The sequence below is a fragment of the Trachemys scripta genome, chromosome 3 (genome assembly GCF_013100865.1).
Source record: "Trachemys scripta elegans isolate TJP31775 chromosome 3, CAS_Tse_1.0, whole genome shotgun sequence".
In the NCBI taxonomy this organism is placed as follows: domain Eukaryota; kingdom Metazoa; phylum Chordata; order Testudines; family Emydidae; genus Trachemys; species Trachemys scripta.
In genome coordinates this window covers 103,942,085-103,963,345 of record NC_048300.1, presented here as the reverse complement: position 1 = coordinate 103,963,345, position 21,261 = coordinate 103,942,085, and the positions used below count along the sequence as shown (strand labels likewise).

Below are 21,261 nucleotides of genomic sequence, written 5' to 3'. Positions count from 1 at the left end.
CAGAAAGATCACATGACTTTCCTAAAGTCACACAGGAAATTTATGGTAGAACCAGGAATTGAACAAATAACTCAAGTTCCAGTTCAATGCCTGAACATCAAGGCCATTTCTCCTCTGCGTGTTCTGTTAAAACAAACATTTCTATAACCATCTGAACTAACAGGCTTCTTCCTTGGAGCCAACTTGTGATTCCCTTTGCAAGGCATACAGAAAAACAGTGATCTTTCTTGGATGAGGTTTAATACAGATGTGTCTACATAATAAAATGCAGAGATACTGCCATTTTAATGGGATTGGTCAATGCCATCACCAACAGCAGTGGGAAGTATATTTGTCTTGCTTAATAAAGGCTATGAGGATTATGTAATCTTTGTCTCTCTATAGGTTGGTTATTTTTCTTGCTATTGAAGGGTATATGGGGGAAAAGTACATGACATTTTCTTCACCAATTACGGGATAAAACTTCCATTGGCTACAGTCCAGTTTCTTGCAATGAGATATGGCAAACAGAGCATTCAAAGTTGTGTCCCACTTGAACATCTCAATCCAGAGAGTTTTTTGTTTTTAACTGACTCAGTGAACCTTTCTTGTGATTGCATTTTCCCTCCTGACTGATGCTCTCTTGCATACCTCAGGGTCTTCCAGACAAATAATGCAAAACCCTATTCCTGGTTCCTTCCTACCTGTTGATAGAAAACATTGTGGCATGATTGTCTGTTTTAATTTAAATACATTTTCAGGAAACCAAGCAAAAGCCTGAAATGCATACACAAAACCCTCTTCCTCCGAGACATCTATTTGGCACCTGCATTTCCCCCCACATATAAAAACCTCTCTGTGTGTGCCCTAAGCCAGACCAGACAGCTTAATAGTGGTTATGTAAAAAAAACAGGACAACATTTTTGTGAAATTCAATTAGAAATCAGTTTAAACTAAACCAGTAAGTCATTGTCCACACAAGAGTTTGTACTGGTTTAATTAAATTGGTTTAAAAAAATCACATTTTCAGTTAATCCACTGCAACTTTCTTATGTAGACAAGGCCTAAATTGCCTTGCCTGCTGATTCATTACAAAGCAGCTTGGAATTGGAAGAAAGTTAAAATAAACTATCCAGATTCACGCAGAATGAGCTACACATTCCATTTTTGGATACAAAATACGTAAGATTCTTTCTAGTGTTTTTTGTTTTGTTTTGTTGTTGTTGTTTTTTTACTCTAATGAGAGGTGATCATTTCAGGGTGTTTTTGTTTCAAGTGAATGTATAGACACTAAAAGGAAACCGTGAAACAGTTACCAAAATCTGTAAGCATTTTCAATCTCATCTGCTCTTCCTTTACTTTTAATCTATAGCACCTTCAGCATCTGAGCCATGACCAAATTCACACATGGACTCTGCAGCAGAAATAGATGGAATCAAGTGGCATGAGATGCCCTCAATCTTCCTTTACCATCATGGGGCTAACAAGTGGCTAGTGCAGCCCCAATAAAATAAAAACCAACAACAAGTGGGTAGCATTGGCTGGGGGCACTGCTAATGTACTAATTCAATCCATCTCCAGTAGGGAGAGTTCCCATGGGCTTATATTATAGATTAAAATTGCCCTCCCCCAACAGAAACACCACTGCTTGCCCTCCCATGGGAAACTTTCCCCACAGCCAGATGACACACAGACATAATTTGCTCCTCCTTGCACCTGCAAAAGTGACTCTGGCCCCTCTGCTCTAAATATGACAATCAAATATAGCATTTTTCAGATGCCACAGTTCACTTTGTTCAGGAGAGAGAGAAAAACAAACAAACAGTGAAAGACTTTTCTTTGTTAATCTTGTACAAATATATACAGGGAGAAACAAGAAAGAAGAGATAAGGAACAAAGAAATAAAATGACAACACCAAGCTGTAATATGCATTGATTAGTGAGGTTGTCCTCAAAGACAGAAATATTCCTTGGCTCTTCTTTAGTAAAATATAGTACTTGTGTGGGTTACAGCATTATGCTAGAGTATGGCACTACTGCAATACATTCCATTCCTCACACTGAGGTAACCTCAACTTAAACACAAAGCACAGAGAGAAAGAAGAAATAAAGCAACAAAAAGAAACAAACAAGAAATCAAACAAGCTTATGGGTTTATAGAAATGAGCAGGGCCGGCTCCAGGCACCAGCAAAGGAAGCAGGTGCCTGGGGCAGCCAATGGAAAGGGGCAGCACGTCCGGGTCTTCGGTGGCAATTGGGCAGTGGGTCCCTCAGTCCCTCTCGGAGCGAAGGACCCGCTGCCAAATTGCTGCCAAAGAATGAAGCGGCGCAGCTGAACTGCCACTGATCGTGGCTTTATCTTTTTTTTTTTTTCTTTTGCTTCACCGCTTGGGGCGGCAAAAAAGCTGGAGCCAGCCCTGGAAATGAGATAAAAAAGAAAGTTACTCACCTTGCAGTAACTGAAGTTCTTCGAGATATGTGTCCCTGTGGGTGCTCCACTCTAGGTGATGGTGCATCCTGGCGCTGTTGATCGGAGGTTTTCAGTAGCAGTGCCTGGTCGGGACGCATGCACTCAGTTGGTATCTCCCATCTTGTTGGAATCTTCCTGAGTGTGTGCGTCCCGTACTCTCCTCAGTTCCTTCTCTACCGTGGAGAATCATACTAGTACTCCAAAGTAGAAGGGAGGAGGGTGGGCAGTGGAGCACCCACAGGGACACACATCTCGAAGAACTTCAGTTACTGCAAGGTGAGTAACTTTCTCTTCTTCTTTGAGTGCTGTCCCTGTGGGTGCTCCACTCTAGATGAATGTGTAGCAGTATCCACTATGGTTGGTGGGACTTTGGAGATGCGGCAGTGAGTACTGTAGATAGTACTGTATGGCCTACTATGGTGTCTGCCGTGGTGTCTTGCATGAGAGCATAGTGTTTGGCAAATGTATGTTCAGATGACCATGTAGCCACTTTGCAGAGGTCAGGAATGGGTACATTATGTAAGAAGGCAATGGATGTCGTCATAGCTCGAGTGGAATGAGTTCTAATGCCTTTGGGTGGTTGAATATTTTGCGTGCGGTAACAGGATCTGATGCAGTCAGAGATCCACTTGGACAGAAGTTGTTTAGAGATAGCCATACCTTTCGATCTTGAGGTAATGGAGACAAAGTCATGCGGACTTACGAAATGGCTTAGTCCTGTCTAAATAAAAGGTGATTGCTCGCCTGACGTCGAAAGTATGCAGGGTTGCCTTGTGCAGTCTTGTGAGGTTTGGGATAGAAAGTAGGTAAGTATATAGGTTGGTTGAGGTGAAAGGTAGATACCACGTTAGGGAGAAATTTAGGATGTGGACTCAGAGTGACTTTGTCTTTGGAGAAGATTGTGTAGGAAGGATGGGCCATCAGGGTGCTTATTTCACCTACTCTCCTTGCCGATGTTATCGCAACTAAGAAAGCTACCTTCATGGACATATGGAGAAGAGAGGAGGTAGCCAAGAGCTCGAATGGAGGTTTCATGAGAGCGTGAAGAACGAGGTTAAGATTCCAGATAGCCGCCGCTGGGTAAATTTCAGGGTGGAGATTTTGCAGGCCCGTGAGAAATCGTTTTATGGCAGGGTGAGTAAAGAGTGAATAACCTTCTAATAGGTCATGGAAGGTGGTAAGCGCCGCCAGGTGCACTTTGATGGAGCTGAGTGAAAGTCTGTCCTTTTTTAGTTTCAGGAGGTAGTCTAGAATGTTAGGGAGGGTCACCATATTGGGCGTTAAGTGATTACGTGAGCACCAGAGGGCGAAATGCTTCCACTTTTGCAGGTAGGTTTTACGAGTGGAGTCTTTTCTACTGTGCAGGAGGACGTATCGGACTTGCTCGGAACAGGCTAGTTCATGGGTTTGGAACCATGAAGGAACCAGGCTGTAAGGTGGAGCTTTTGGAGCTGGGGGTGAAGAACCCGTCTGTTGTCCTGGGAAAGGATATTTGGCCTGTTGGGGAGAGCCTGTGGATGACGGGAGAACATGCAGAGTAGGTAGGGATACCATGTCTGTCTCAGCCAAGCCAGGGCAATAAGGGTGACCCGGGCCTTGTCGTCTACGATCTTCCGAAGAACCCTGTGTAGCAGAGGGACTGGTGGGAAGGCGTACAGGAGAGAGTTGTTCCACGGGATGAGGAATGCGTCTCCTAGGGATGCAGTCCCGAGTCTCACTCTGGAGCAAAACAGGGGACATTTTCGATTCTGGGTCGTGGCAAATAGGTCTATTGATGGGATGCCCCAGAGGGAGAAGAGCTGTTGAAGTATTACGGGGTGCAGCTCCCATTCATGTTCTGTTGAGAAGTGCCTGCTGAGTGCGTTGGCAGTAGTGTTGTAGCAGCCTGGTAGGTAGGAAGCGATGATTTGTATTTGATGTTGTATGCACGAATTCCATAGTCGGATGGCTTCCATACAAAGGGAATGTGATCGGGCTCCCCCTTGTCTGTTGATGTAGTACATACATGCTAGGTTGTCTGTTAAGATCCAAATAGATTTGTTCGTTATGAGGGGAAGAAAGTGAAGGCATGCTCGCCTCATTGCTCTGAGCTCTAAAAGATTTATGTGTAGGTGCATCTCTGATGCGGACCACCGGCCTTGTGCCCTGTGTCCCCCTAGATGCGCTCCCCAACTGATTAGGGAAGCGTCCATGGTGAGCATGAGCATTGGGGATCGTTGCTGGAAGGAAACCCTCGTGCAGAGGTTTTCTGGTCTTCTCCACCAATGTAGAGAAGCTATAACATTGGGAGCAGGAGTTAGCAGCGTCCCTAAGGTGTGTCTGTTGGGTTTGAAATTAGAATTGAGCCAGCCCTGAAGACATCTCATGTGTAGCCTAGAGTACTGAACCACGAAGGTGGTGGCTGCCATGTGACCAAGGAGCTGTAGACCAGGGGGTTCTCAAACTGGGAGTCGGGACCCCTCAGGAGGTCACGAGGTTATTAAATGGGGGGTCGCGAGCTGTCAGCCTCCACCCCAAACCCTGCTTTGCCGCCACCATTTATAATGGTGTTAAATATATAAAAAAGTATTTTTAATTTATATGGGGGGAAGGTAGGGGTCGTACTCAGAGGCTTGCTATGTGAAACGGGTCACCAGTACAAAAGTTTGAGAACCACTGCTGTAGACAGATTCTTGCCTGCATCCTGGGACGAATAGAGAGCGTGTGTATGAGCTGTGTGATAGCGAGGAATCTGCGATATGGGAGCGAGGCCCTGCTCTGGATTGAGTCGAGATGAGCTCTGATGAACTCGATCTGTTGTGTAGGTGTCAGGGTGGATTTTTGTATGTTTATTTGGAGGCCTAGGCTGTGAAAGAGGGAGATGGCGAAATGGGTAGCTTGTAGTGTCTCACCATAGGAGTTGCCCTTGATGAAGCAATCATCCAGGTAGGGGAACAGCGCGATACCATGTTTGCGGAGATGAGCCACGACCATGGCTAGAGTCTTGGAAAAGACTCTTGGCGCTGTGGAGAGGCTAAAAGGAAGAACTCTATTGAAAATGGTCGTGACCGATTGTGAATTGTAGGACGCATCTGTGAGCTGGATGAATTGATATATGAAAATAAGCATCCTTTAGGTTGAGGGCTGTGAACCAGTCCCCTTGATCCAGTGCAGGAATTATTGTGCCCCGTGTAACCATCTTGAATTTTGTATTCTCACGAATTTGTGCAGTTGGCGTAGATCTAGTATAGGCTTCCATCCCCCGGTCCTTTTCGGAGTCAAAAAGTAATAGGAGTAGAAACTTTTACCTTGATGTTGCATCGGCACAGGTTCCACTGCACCTAGATGGAGGAGGTGCGCCACTTCTGTGCGAAGTAAGTGCTCATGAGAGGGGTCCCTGAAGAGAGACAGAGAAGGGTAGGAGGGTAGGATATAAATGGTATAGAGTAACTGGACTGAACTATTTTGAGGACTCAGCGCTCCTGTGTAATCCGCTGCCAGGCATGTTGGAAATTCTGGAGGCAGTGGCCAAATGGGCAAGTAGGCGGTGGAATCAAGGGGTGGTCGTGCAGACCCTCGACCAACGTTTCAAAATTGTTGTTTATTCCCCGATGGATGGGAGATGGTTGCTTGAGTTTGATTTTGTCTGCACTTAGGGGGTCTAACGCGATTCCTAGTTACGTCGTATGGTCTGGGTTGAGGACGATAATACTGTTGTGTGCGTGGTCTTTGGTATGGTTGGTATCGTTGGATCCTGGGAAGAGATGGGTGAATGCCCAGGGTGCGCAGTTTCGCTCTACAATCTTTCATGCTGTGAAGGAGTTCATCAGTTTTTTTGGAGAAAAGTTTGTCCCTATCAAAGGGGAGGTCCTCCACTTTGGGCTGCAGTTCTTTAGGGATGCCGGACGCAGAGAGCCATGAAGATCTGTGCACAACCACAGCAGTTGCAGTAGTACGGGCTGCTGTGTCTGCCATGTCTAGAGAGGCCTGTAGGGCCGTTCTGGACAGGGCCAGCTTTAGGCACATGCAAACCAAGCACATGCTTGGGGCGGCACATTTTCAAGGGCGGCATTCCAGCCATCTTTTTTTTTTGGTTCGGGCGGCAAAAGCCTAGAGCCGGCCCTGGCAGCAGCAGCGTGTCGTGTGCGGGGGGCGCTGTGGTGCCGCTGCAGATTGTGCCATGGGGGAGCAGTGCCAGCACCTTGTGGCTGGGCCAGGCAGGCTCCGAGCGGGGGATACTCGGGCCGGGGGCCGCCCCATGGGGCACATGGAGCCGCCTGCAGGTGCGCAGGGCGGCTGCCCCCCCCAGCGCCACAGCCAGTGCTGGGTGAAGCAGTCCGAGCTGCCCAGGGGCTGCAGCAGGGCCATAGAAGGCGGGGCGCAGCCGTGCGGGGTCTGCGTCCTGCTCTCTGGGGCTCCACTCCTTCTGGGGCTGCCCTGCCCTGGCTCTTCAGCCCCCTGCTGGGCGGTCCCCCGGCTCTGCCCTCCCGGATCCCGGCCAGTCCTGGAAGCAGGAGCCCTGGCTGGAGGAACACTGGGCTGAGGCGCAGCCCAGGAGCCCGGCTGCTTACCCTGACCCTGCGAGTGCCGGACCGGCTGGAGGCGAGGGGGGAGTGGACGGAGTCAGCACTGGTGGGGGGGAGCCCAGTGTTGGGGTGGCAGGAGGTCCGAGGGGGAGGGAGAGCGTGGGGGTGGGGGGGGGGGGGGGGCAGGTGGGGGCGGGCACTGGTGGGGGGGGGGTGAGAGCCTAGGGCGGGGGGGGGGGGAGCCAAAAATTTTTTGGCAAAAAACCTAGAGCTGGCCCTATTTCTGGAAATCAGTTTGCCCTCAGTCAGGATTGATCTGATCTGAAGTCTGCTCTCCTATCCTCTGGAATGTAGGAAGCAAATTCAAAAAGTTTATTGTAATTATCAAAGTTGTAGCTGGCGAGGAGGGCAGAATAGTTCGCAATTTTGAATTGTAGAGTGGATGACAAATAAACCTTGCGACCCAAGACGTCAAGGAATCTAAGGTCCTTGTCTTGTGGAGTGGGCCAATATTGTGACTGTTTCGTCCTCTTTACAACTGCATCCATGACAAGAGAGTTCGGTGGTGGATGAGAAAATAGGGAGTCAGCATCCTTAGAAGGAACATAGTATTTACATTCGGCCTTTTTGCAAGTTGGTACTAAAGAAGCTGGGGATTGCCAGAGAGTGTCAGCTGGTTCCAGGAGCACTTCGTTTATAGGGAGCATGATCTTTGGGGGCACAGACGGTTGAAGGATTCTGAGCAGTCTGTGTTCTGTCTCCTGAACCACTTCTAAGGAGATATCTTGACTGAGTGCCTCCCTCCTGAAAAGTTCTTGTAATTGTTTACAGTTGTCCACATTCTGTGGAGGCGGAGGAAAGAGGGCTCCAACCGGGACTGATGGAGAGTTAGGGGTTGGTGAGTCAGGATATGGTGCGTAGCTCGCAATCTCAGGAGGGGGCTCAGGCACCCTAGAAGTGGATGGAGCTGGAGATCGAGGCACAGAAGGAGGATGATTGATACGAGGATGTGGTCAAGGGTACCATTGAGGCCAAGGCATAGGGTAGGAGAACCCAGGTGCCGCCCACAGGGGGTGGGTGTGAAGTAGGGAAACTGAGGCTGGTGGCCTTGAGCCATGACCTGATGTGGGAAAGGTTCCAGTGGAGGAGGAGAAGCAGGAGGGGAGAACTCCACCTGCTGCTGTAAATAGAGTTCGCTGTCAGTAAAGGTAGCCAGTTCAGGTGGAGAGAGCAGCTGTTCAAAAAGTGAGCCCTGTGTATCTAGGAGCGGAGAGTTAGGCTCAGGTGGCACTGAGAAGTCACATTGAGTGAGAAACTGTTGCTCCTGGCTCCCTGGGCTTCGCTGAGCCTGCTCTGTGCTCTAACGCGTTATCGAAAGTGAAAGTGACAGTGGTGCTGTGGACCGCTTGGAGGTGCCCTGCAGGGGGTCCACTGCTGGTGCCCAGGCGGAAGACAGGCTCGGTGCCAACATTTTTCACGGTGCCGAGGAGAGACGCGCTGTTGGCAACGCGTCCTTTTTCAGTGCCATGGAGAGGCGCGCTGTCGGCACCATGTCTGTTTTCGGTGCCAAGGAGTGCGCTGTCGGCACTGCATCCATTTTCAGTGCCGAGGGAACCGGTGCCATGGTAACCTTCCCGGCATGGGAAGTTGGGTCCCTGCCTCTGCGCTCTGTCGGAACCACGGCTGAGGCGTTAGAAAAGGCTGAGGCGCATGACTTTGGTGCTGTTAGCACAGAGGGTAGGGATCTCATGGGAGACCCCCTACCCTTGTTAAAATCTTTCCTGTGAGACCTTGCCTGAGGTGCTTCTCGCCTCCATTCCAAGGAGGGTGGAGCAATGCTCCCAACTGGTTCAGATCTGGCCGGGAAGCGTGTGGGAGTGGGTTTAACTTTCCCCATCTCCGAAAGCGGCTGTAGGGATTTTTCCATCAACAACATTTTAAGCCACTGGTCCCTGTTGTGTCGAGCCCTAGACTTAAGGCTCGTGCAATGGAAGCACTTCATGGGGACGTGAGTTTCTCCGAGGCACTTCACACAACGTGAGTGCCCATCTGACCTTGGCATGGAGTCCTGACAGGAAACGCACTTTTTGAATCCTGAAGCCCCTGGCATTGTGAATTCGAAATGGCAGGGGAGAGTGTCTCAACGGGAGACAAGCCTGAGGCGAAAAAGTATTTTAATTTTTTTTAAATTAAGTAACTAACTATGTAACTATACTAAAGAAAGGGAAACAACTGGGATGTAATTAATAACTATTTCTATGTTCTTTGTTACTGTTTCCAATACAGACCAGGGAAGAAAAGGCAGCACTGCCCCGAGTCCTGTCTTCAGCTGAGGACGGTTGAGATGGAACTGAGGAGGGTGCGGGATGCATGCACTCAGGAAGATTCCAACGAGACGGGAGATACCAACTGAGTGCGTGCATCCCGACCAGGCACTGCTACCGAAAATCAGAGATTTTCTGATCCTACAAGTGAATCCGCATGGGTCAACTGAGCTCTACAGGGGTGCCAGGGAACGCTCATGCAGATTCAATTCCAGATTCAGGACCCATATGCATAACTCCTGTTGATGATAATAGTAGTTAGGTCATCTTGCAAGGGGAATACAACTCCTTGAAAACTATTTTGACATTACAGAAACACCAGCGTAACAGTGGAGGAAGAGTTGCTTAATGGATAGAGCACCAAAATGGGAGTCAGGAATTCTGCATTCTGTTATCATCTCTGATACTGACTCACTGTTTGAGTCTGACTAAGTCACATCTCTATGTCCCAGTTTCTCCATTTTCAAAACAATGATAATGTTTTTCTACCTCTCAAATTTGCTTTCATAAGCTTTAAAACAACATTAAGGAGATGCACATATAAAATCTTTTGTTTAAGTGCAAATTATTATTAATTATTATTATTATTATTATAGGAAAAAAACAGTTGAGACTTCTCTTCCTGAAAATCAGGCCCTTGAAGACCCAAAGTTCCCTCACTTTCTGCATACACGAAGAAATTGTTCATTAAATTGCTTTTGAATGAAGGTTTTCATAAGAGAAAAACTATAGGAAAAGCAGAAATTTGGTCAGCTCTTTGCTAATATGGGTAACCAAAGATAAGAGCAATTTATAATCCTGCCCCTGCTGTGGGTAGTAAAATATCTTGAAGTTAAAGCTCGACATACTTAATGAACTGGCAAGAAAAATAACCACATAACCGTTTCCAAAAGGCTTTTCTTTTATTACACACTATTTCTTTAGGAAATATAATGCAAAATTCTGATAAAGCATTTTTATACTGCTAAATACTTTACTGATCAACAGGTTTTAATAATTCTTCAAGCATTTTATGTTAGTGATCATGTTTTGTGCAATGTTGACTACTCAATTCTATTTACTGGCAAATGGAGGTAATAAGGTTTATATGAAGTATATACTGCTTTGCTTTGTATTTTAGGACTTCAGAGCCAAAAGCCCTTACAATGTGGCTCATACAACATACCCTTACGATATTATTCTTTGAGCAGCTTGGTCAAAAGTTATCATCTGAATAGAATTTCCTAGCAAAGTAACGCAATTTGTATTCTAGAAGGAAAATTGTCTGCCACAAATCAAGTAAAATTTTCAAAAGCCTAAGGAGCCTAAATCCCATTGACTTTCAGTTACCACATTTTGGAGGCGATCTCAAACAAATACCTGCATGTGCCTCTATCTATTCCTTTATACCATGCCTTCCCTATGGTATCCGAGCACCAATAATACCCTCAAAACAACACCTATGCCATATAGTTGGACACATGGCAACTAAGGCAGGCAGGACAAGAAGCTCCAATACATTTTATTAAAAGCACTTAACATTTCAAACCAAAATGTTTATAAATACAGTTGGTGTAATGTAAAGATTTCCGTGTTGTTTAGAATTACCTGCGTCATCCACTAGTGAGTAATGTAGCCATCCCCAACACAGATCAATATAACTTTTATACGGTGACTCTATGTCCCTAGATTTTACAGCCAGAATGGGCTGCTGTGATCTCCTGACCTCCTGCATTGTGCAGGTCCTACAACTTCCCTGAAACAATTCCTGCTTGAACTAGAACATATCTTGTAGAAAAAAAATCCAACCCTGATTTCAAAGTTACCAGTTACAGAAAATCCACCACAACTGTTGGTAAATTGTTCAATTACTAATTACCTTTATTGTTAAAAATATATACCTTATTTCCAATCTGAATTTGTCAAGCTTCAACTTCCAGGCATTGGGTCATGTTATACCTTTTTCTGCTAGCTTAAGGCGCCTATTATCAATGTTTTGTTGCCCATGTAAGTACTTACAGACTGTGATCAAGTCACCTGTAACCTTCTCCTTGTCACAATGAAGAGATTGAGGTCCTTGAGTCTCTCATTTAAGGCATGTTTTCTAATCCTTTAACGATTCTTTTGGCTCTTCTCTGAACCTTCTCCAATTTATCAAAATCCTCCTTGAATTGTGGACACCAGAACTGGACACAGTATTCTAGCAGCAGTCGCATCAGTGCCAAATATGGAGGTTATAACACCTATCAACTCCTATTCAATGATCCCTGTTTATACATCCAAGAATCACATTAGCCCTTTTGGCCACAATGTTGCACTGGATGCTCCTGTTCAGCAGATTATCCACCATGACCCCCAAATCTTTTTCAGAGTCACTGCTTCCTACCACAGTCCTCCATCCTGTAACTACAGCCTACAACCTTTGTTCCTAGATGTATACTTTTACATTTGGCCATATTAAAACACATTGTTAGTCTGCACCTAGCTTTAAACAATCCATATCACTGTATCAGTAACTGTCCTCTTCATCATCTATCACTCCCCCAATTTTTGTGTCATCTGCAAACTTTATCAGTAATGACTTTATGCTTTCTTCCATGTCACTGATAAAAATGTTAAATAGCATAGGGCCAAGAACAGGACCTAGTCAAAGATGATTTCCCATTTATAATTACACTTTGAGACCTGTCAGTTAGCCTGTTTATAATCCACTTAACATGTGACATGTTAATTTTGTATATTCTAGTATACAAGCCACAAACAAGGTGCTATTGCATTGCAAACAACTAAATAATGGAAAGCATATGCAAAAAACCTCTCTAAAATTACAACCAAACCAAATCATATTTTCAGCACAACTGTATCCTATCAAGGTTAGCTTTCTAAGAATGTAACCTGTGTAAACAAGTTCATATTCTTGTCCAGGTACCTCTAACACAATGCTGCTCTGCTCTTTGGCCTCAAAACACTTGTGCATAGCTGCAAACAGACCTACTTGGTCTGTGACAGTCTCAGGTTTGCAAAATCCCTCTCTGGTAATTGGTGTCTCAACCAAAATCCCTACAGCAGGACTGTGGCAGCACAGGAGATTTTTTTCTCTGAGCTGTTCTTCTCCCAGCAACTCAGTGGCCTCCCACCAACAGTCTGACTTGTCCAAGCCCCCCTTCTGCCTCTCAACAGCAATTAGTTCTGTTCTCTGCAGCTACCTCTCAGTTGTTTACAGAAGGATGATAGAGCTGGAGCCAGCTGCTGCTGAGAGTGGCGGCCAACAGGGAGCAAAGGAGGGGAAACAATGAGCTGCCAGAAGAAGAGCCTACATGGAATAGAGATCAATCCCATACCAGGGGGAGGAAAAAATTGCGGGGAAACCAGCTGGGGGACGGAGGATAACCTTTTCAAGGACCAACTTTTCAAGTAAGTTGAGGGACTGTGGAGGGTTGTGTGTGTCCACTCTCGGCCTCTCTTTTCTCATTTTTCTAAAGGTTAGGTTTAGGTAAAGTAAAAACCACCAGAGTGGGAATAAAACCCTCTGGTGGTCTCAGTCCTTTGGTTATTTGGAGAACGGTCTCTGGCAAATTTCCATGACATGCGAACATCTATGTGTCTGCTGTCATGCAGGGCTCAAAAGCAGTTGTGCTGGTATTGTTCTACTGCTCACAGGAGGGCAGGCTGTGAAAAGCCTACACAGGAGAGTTAAAAACCCATAGGCATGCTCCTGAGCTGTGCTACATAAGATCATAAAGGGGTTGGATAACATAAGAGGTGGAGACAGTGGATCTACTTGTCAAAATACCCTCCCCATCCTAATGGAAACCACCTTGATCACTTGGCATTCATAGCATCTCTAGCATAGTCGGTCTACCAACCCACAGGACAATTTCAATCCTCTTCTTCTAACTTCAGTAGAGGATGACAGAGCCCATTTATTCAAGCTTTGAACAGAGAGGAGGATTTGGCCCTCGATTCACTACCCTAGTAATCAGTCTAACTGTGTTTTACAATCAGTTAAATCCTAGATACAATGGATCAGAGCACAATTCAAGTTCTCATAGCTATAATGTAGCAGAGATAACATTAAAGACCCACTTCTCTCTCACACACACACAATGTAATTTCAATTTTCAACTGAAAACATATTCCTCACTTCTTCTACCTAATTTAGCTTTCCTTCCACTATTGTTTTACATTTATAATATTATTTAAGAAGCATATTCTCTTCTATGCTGAGATATACTTGGCACAGGAGCGTGGGGAAATGGAGAACTGGTTACAGTGTATGGATTCTGCAGGCTGATTTGCGCTAGTCTCAGTAGGAGTTACAGCAGTCTATGCAGCACACAGGAGCCAGATCAGAGATAAAAATCTAGACCTAACTGGGATATATTTGGTATGAAAAACAAAGTAAAGATGTACCATGTTGCACTGTACTTTATGGTACCATGCAAGGATGAGATGTCAAACAAATAAAAGTGAAAACATAAGTTGGTTATTTAGTTGTTAAATTAAACAACACATGGTTTTAAAGTAAGTTTGTGCCTTTGTGCTATTTTTGTAGAGTTACCATTCCAAAATTACGTTTGGCTGACACCTTAAAAAAAGAACATGATGCTTACAGAATTTTGTAGCTAAAAGAGTCCTGTACATCTCACATATTGACGAATTAAAAATAAATTTAATCTTATTATAGTCACAACATCTCTTTCCTGTGAATATTAGAAGAGTTGGGTTCTATTAAATCCTATATTAGGCACAATAAATTATATTGCAATAAACTGTTTAATTTTTTTTCTAATACAATATTTCTTTTCTGTTTACTTTAGCACTTCAAGTCATGTTTGAAGTGCATTGCCTTCTCTGCACTACATTGCATTCTTTTGTTTAATGGAAACTATTTGGGAAGGAAAAGTTTATGTCATATCCTATGTGGTGTTTCCCCTTAGTTGAAAGAAACATTTTCAGCTTGTTTAGGGCTCCAAAAATTGTATTACATATCACAGGTTGCATGGACAAAATCCACAGCTGGTGGGAAAAAAGACATATATACTCAATTTGCATACAAACACCCCTTATCAATTGTGCATCCTACTGACAACTGGAAACACGCAGATTAGAAATAGAACTAGTAAATGACAAAAAAACCACAACAACAAACACAACACCTAAAACCACAACCAACTACACAATGCCTACATAGTGTCACAGTCTGTACCTTTATGTTAATCCCCTTTTCAGGACTATGATACATTTTGTACAATGTATGCCTTGAAATATCATTTGAAAACTCGTAATCTGCTGAATTTTATTGTCCTGGTAAAATATGTGTGGCACCATTGTATGTAAAGTTATAAAATTCTGCTGTGTAAGACATGTTCCAAGTTTAGGAAAACAGCTTCAGACCAGTTCCCCAGAGACTAAAGGCTAGCCAGCATCTCAGCCAGGTGTCAGTGTAATCAAATGGACTATTACCTGGCTAAAGGGCCATTCTTGTCAGGAAAAAGAGTGCAAGCGAGAAGTGTACATGTTGGTAAAGAAACAGCTGGAAGTTCCCATCCCACAGACTTTCTGTCTCCTGAACCTCAGCTGGAGATAATTTTCGAAGAGGGAAATAACTATAAGAAGTGAGAACAGAGGACACAAATCATCTCTCTTCCCTTTCTCTCTGCCCACAACATCCACAATGCCTGAAGGACAAGGTAAGGAGCACTGGACTGCGGGAGGCATTTTTGCTAAAAGGCATCCAGCCAGTAAGACTGCAAAAGAACATGTGATGAGAAAGACCCTTTTGCTTTAAGTTCACTTAGTTTATTAAGTTGGGTATTAGTTTGTGTTTTACTTTTTATTTCTTCATAACCAATTCTAACTTTTATGCCTCATTACTTGTAATCACTTAAAATCTATCTTTCTGTAGTTAATAAACTTGTTTGTTTTACCTAAACCAGTGAGTGTTTGGATTGAAGTGCTTGGGAAACTCAATTTGAGATAACAAGGTTCATGCTTATAATTTTCTAATAATGAAATGGCAGACTTCCTATGAGCTTGTGTTGTCCAGGAGAATACTGGGCAGTACAAGATGCACATTTCTGGGGACAGGTCTGGGACTGGGAATTTGCTGGTGTTGCTCTGTAATATAATTCAGGAGTCACTGGCTAGAGCACTCATATATAATACAGCTGGGAGTAATTTACATGCTAGACGCTGTGTGAGAGCAGACCAGAAAAGGTCACTTTCACAGGACAGTAGTGTAAAAAAAGGTATCTCAGGTTGGAGAACTGAGGGGATACAGCTGTTCAGCACATAGAATGTCACACATAGAAATGCTTTCCCTCTCCAACCTATTATCAATTACAAAAAGTCTAATTATAAATAAACTCTGCAAGTCTCTCATAAGTCTTTTCTCTGTCTTTTTTGTTTTAACACCTCAGGCTTTCCCCTCTACCTATATTTATTTTACTAATTTAGATATTTGATTGTTTGCAGACTATATGCAGTATGTTTGTAGAGTATTACCTTGTAATTAGATTGGGTGCCAAGAGAACCTATTAAGGCAGAGTTGTCCCATTACAGTGTTTGTGTGTCTAGGTAAAATAAATTTAATAAATGTGTGCATTAATCCTTTTAAGTGTGGGAATCTATTAAAATCCATTTTACATCCTGTTCTCTACTGAGGGAGCATTTAGAAGTACTTAAACTATGTCGGAGAACAATTTTTAAAAATTAAAAGATAAACACATCTTTACAGTAGGATTCCTCATCCATATCTATTTACACCCTTATCTAGCAAAACAGAAACTTAGAAATAAAACATAGGAATTTAGAACATAATTCTCATAATGCGTTATAAACATGAGTTTAATCCAAGATCTATCATATTGTTCAATTACCTTTAATAAGTAGTAGGGTACTATTTTTACTATTGTACTATTTTTGTGGATTTACAATGTTTTAAATTTGGGGTGAAAACAGTTTATTATTTCTAATTACAAATAGCATTAGATTTATGATCCTACTTCAAACATGGGAAGTCAGGTTTAATAAAAATGGCTCACTAGAAATTGTACATGTAAGGTTATTTGGAGGAAAGTTAAAGCTTCTTTGGGAAGAGAAAGGGGGCAACTTCAGCATAGATTACAGACTATCAGTACCACATTTAAGAGGTGGTAGATGAAGATTTTCTAATATTGAATTGATTGAGTGCAGGGATTCCACTCCTTCTGCCTATACCGGTACTGAAATATCCACAAGACTCACATTGCTTTTACAAAGTTTTAATCATTTGGTGTATACCCATTTTGAGATTTTCTATTTCCACATGGAAACCTGTAATAGCTGTTATGAGAACCCCTATCGTTCTGATCTGAATTCAAAGCCAAAGTTGTTATGCAAGGTATTCCAGGATGTACTAAATGAGAGAAGGCCTTGAGGGAGAGGGTGTGGAGGGAGATCCTCAGTAAACTGGCAATGGAGCTATGATAATTTACACAAGCTGAGGATCTGCCTCAGTCTTTAATGCAGACAAAAAGGACAAGTTGCCAGCTTCTTCTACTTGATCACTTAGATCAATGGTTCTCAACCTGTGGACCCCTGGGAGTCCACAGACTTTGTTTATGGGGTCCACAAAAGGTTGTCATTACCATAGAACAGTGGTCCACAGACCCCAGGAATCTGCAGACTATGTGTAAGATTTCCAAAATCTTACACAAAAATTCCACCTCCATTTGAATTTTTTAGGGGTCCGCAAATGAAAAAAGGTTGAAAACCACTGGCTTAGATATTATCAGTATCATGTTTCACCAGTGCTTCAAATTTTTGTTCAAAAGGCTACGTACTCTTTCAGAGGCATATTGGCACAAATTCTATAAATTTTTGGTTTTTACCAGTAGGGATTTTACATCTCAAGTATATTCTGTAAGGGGATAATTTGAAGGATTTTCCAAAATCAGATTTTGTAGTCATATAGAATAATGTGTTAATTCATAGCATTATAAGTGATTAGAAGTCACCTGAAGTAAAAAGCTCCTAGTTTCTCTCATACTAAAGATTCTCTGAGGTAAGTATATGCTGGAAGACCACAAAAACCACAACGATTTTTACAGTTTGTACAAAGGAGAGATCTCTTAATTTTAAATCCTACCTTCTGTTGTCACTGCTCTTAAAAGCCTTAAAACCTGTACTGGTTGCAGGTTTTCAATAAATGAAAATTTTCAGTTATCATTTTAACAATTTTTTTCAATAAAAATTTCCAAAAAAAAAAAAAAAAAGTATTGAGAAAAGTGCATTAAAAAGGGGTGGGGGGAATATTGCTCAGGAGAATTTTGGCATCAGAGGTATCTCAGCCAATATATAGCTGACTCCATCACTAAGGAACTAAAATGGACTTGTTACAAGTGCTGTAAAATACTAGGCTTTTCTTACTTCTAAAATGATATCAATGAAGTTAGTAGTTTAATTCTGGATATTTTAAAAGTGTCATTTCACAGCCCTAAGGTAATAGTATGAAATCTCCTCCCCACAACCACATAGTGAGAAATACTACACAATCTTCTGATAATGAAAATGCTAAATTGGTATTTTTGCCGCTAGCGGACAGTGGAAATTTTACTATATAAATAGAGAAATGCAATACAAAGTATTTTTTAGTGACTTGCTATGTTAGGCGAACACTTAGGCATTAAATGTTTTGTCACTTAAGTTTACTCTGAATTGAGATAATATAAATTATCAACATTAATCCCCTGAAGCACAGATAAATAGTAAGTGCTGCCAAGATTTACTATAGTGTAGTTCAATCCTATTTCTCTGAGAGGCAGAGGTCAACCATCAACACTTGATTCACAAAGAAAATTCCGGTGTCTCTTTTAAGCTTAAGAGAATATACAGTAATTCATTTTACTAAATATAGCCTGGCTTGATCCAGTACTAGTGCTGTGCACTACTAAAGCTGGGACCAAGATTCAGTTCTTTGCTCTAGTCTCCCATTCTCTGGGCTAACAAAGGATAGGAATGCTTCCAAGGCTGCATGCTTTGCCATGGGGAAAAGGGGAGAAAAGGAAGCTTCTTGCTTTATCACTAATGCCCCCCTCCTGACAGGAGAGAAGCAAGATGGACTGAGTACAAAGAGAGTGGCACAGAAGGTAGTGGCCACAACATGACTGAAAATGATTCTTCAGAGCTCATGCAGAAGATATTCCAGGAATGATGAAGACACAAAAAGGAATGAAAAGGATATATGCTTATATATCAGGGGTTGGCAACCATGCAGATGTGGTGTGCCGAGTCTTCATTTATTCACTCTAATTTAAAGTTTTGTGTGCCAGTAATACATTTTAACGTTTTTAGAAGGTCTCTTTCTATAAGTCTATAATATATAACTAAACTATTGTTGCATGTAAAGTAAATAAGGTTTTTAAAATGTTTAAGAAACTTCATTTAAAATTAAATTAAAATGCAGAGTCCCCGGACCAGTGGCCAGGACCCGGGCAGTATGAGTGCCACTGAAAATCAGCTTGTGTGCCGCCTTTGGCATACATGCCATAGGTTTCCTATCCCTGTTATATATAATCAGATCAACACTGAGCCCAAGTGGTTAATTTTTCCAATGTAGATGCTTAATTTGCACAGGCAAAATGCAGGTGTGCGCAAGTTATGTATGAAAAGCTCATTGATGTATGAAAACTGGGTAGTTTGTGTATGCATCTGCAAAAGTTGTAGATACAATTCAGACATATGGTAAAAAATTTAGCCTTTAATGCATACATAAAGTAGATTATCAGGATACACATGGACTTAATCACATTTAATGATATTGATTTAAGTAATAATGAGATTTAATGATAGGAAACATCCAACCATAATTATTTTAACTTCCTATCACTCAAGTAAACATGATCTTATGTGCAAATATATGTTTTAACAAGTTTCTTCAATTTAATGATTACTAAAAGAAAAAGCAGGTGAAATAATAGTAAATTTTCTATAACAAGCAATTATTTTAAAATTTAAGTACTAGTGATGTCAAACTGGCAAATGCATCTTAATTAAAAAATGAAACCTCCATAAAAAGTGTTTAATAATTACATGAATATTTCTGAATTAGTATTAGTCATGTGAGTTTACAGTTTTGAAAGATATAGCATAAGTATGTAACTTGTCAGAGACATAAAAATGACAAATGTTTTTACTAAGTAATGCCAAAAATTTTAATTATGTGTGTTCATTCAAGACTTGCAAAGTTCTTTTCTTGATTCTGATACAAGGATGTCATTCGCTTTTGGCAGAAACATATGGTAGCTGTATAATTTGTTTTTTTGCCTCCAATTACATCAGAATATTTACATATCGGTAGAACTTTGTTTTTCAGATTTAATTATTGATCTCTGATTAACCATATTGAGTAGAAGTGTGTCATATATATGTATCTAGGCACAGTATTAGATTAAACTCTGAAGGCACTGTTACCCATACAAGGTTAGGTATTGTGTGTCTTGAAAAGTATCAAGCACACAAGAATTGCCTCTAGTTAGTATTAATACTCCTTGTGTAACTTAGAGACAGGACTATTTTTTGCCTATACTTTAAGTGGAAATATTATTATTACTACCGAGGTTAGGAAAGGATTTTCTGGGGGTGCTGTACATCTTAGACGTGACTAGCTGAATTGTGAATGCCACCAAATGTTATCTTCTAAAAAGCAAAAATATGATGAAGATTGATCCCTTAAAAACAGTCAGGATATGTAGATATGTAATTCACATTAATGCTACTGGGTGTTGCCAAAAGAACCTGTAGTCACTGATGCGTGGTTAAAAAAAGAGATACCAAAAATAACTCATATTTACATGATCTAGTCTCTGAACAGACACAATAAGTGCATTGACAATAATGGGAGTTATATTCATTTATCAAAAGGAGAATAGATCTACAAACAATGTACAGATGTTTTGTAATATGTGCTTGCGCTATATAGAATATAGGCATTGTATGAGAGGACTTTACAATTTGCTTGGAAATATAAATAAATTTGACATACCATAACAGAGTCAAGTTTCTGCTTCACTTTCTGCATTCTCATAGATACTCTTGCAACACTGACAAATTGATCTGCTGGAGACATTGTTGAATCTTTCTGTGCAGAAATATGAGAAGAATTGCTAAGAATTTGTGGCCCTCTGGGTGTTGTTGATGCGAGTGACCCATTGAGATCTTTTACTATTTCAGCCTCCTGCTGTGCAACTGCAGAAATAATCAACATTAACATTTTAGGTCAAGTCTTAGTAGTTCCATGAAATAAACCACACTGAGTTCATAGGTCATATTAAATCTAAGACTTTGCTGAACAAGATAAAGAAATTATATACAAAAACCCTACATTAAAAAAAAGTTATTTAGGTTACATAGTTGAGTTAAGAGGGAGGGATAGCTCAGTGGTTTGCGCATTGACCTGCTAAACCCAGGGTTGTGAGTTCAATCCTTGAGGGGGCCACTTAGGGATCTGGGGAAAAATCAGTACTTGGTCCTGCTAATGAAGGCAGGGGGCTGAATTCTTTCGGGGTCCCTTCCAGTTCTAGGAGATAGGTGTATCTCCATTAAAAAAAAAAAAAAAAAAAGGCCAGTTTTACAATTACCTAGGCGACCTTAATTCTGTCCTTTGGTGCATGCAATGAGGCAGAGATCTTGTGGCAAAAGAATAGTATGTGATTATTGCCATTAAAGATTATATCATAATGCATACAAGAGTGCAAAACTGAAGTTGCATGGGCAACCATAAATCTCTCTTGACTTTGAAATCTAAATTACTTCTTATCTTAGGGTTGTTTGTATGTAATTTAGGGTTTTTGTATTTTTAAAGGAATACAATAGAACTAAATCTCATTATGTCTCACTATGTAACAAACCCTATATCACATCTCACTTATCAGGGCTGAAACCTGAACTTTCACTACTGGACAGACTTGTCACTTGAGCTACAGGTCTAATTACAGTAGCTGTTAAAAGGAGTAGGTTGTTC

General features: G+C 42.0%; 1 protein-coding gene across 10 annotated transcripts in view; it reads right to left on the bottom strand.

Annotated features, from left to right (window-relative positions):
* AHI1 (Abelson helper integration site 1) overlaps positions 1-21,261 on the bottom strand; it is a 184,167-nt gene that overhangs the window by 98,053 nt on the left and 64,853 nt on the right. For all 10 annotated transcript variants that reach the window (XR_004645108.1, XR_004645109.1, XM_034765595.1 and 7 more), the window contains one exon: positions 20,284-20,486. Coding sequence is in view for 8 of the 10 variants with exons in the window: in XM_034765595.1 (XP_034621486.1) it covers positions 20,284-20,486 (203 nt within the window). In the remaining 2 variants the exon portion in view is untranslated. The remainder of the gene's footprint in view (positions 1-20,283; positions 20,487-21,261) is intronic.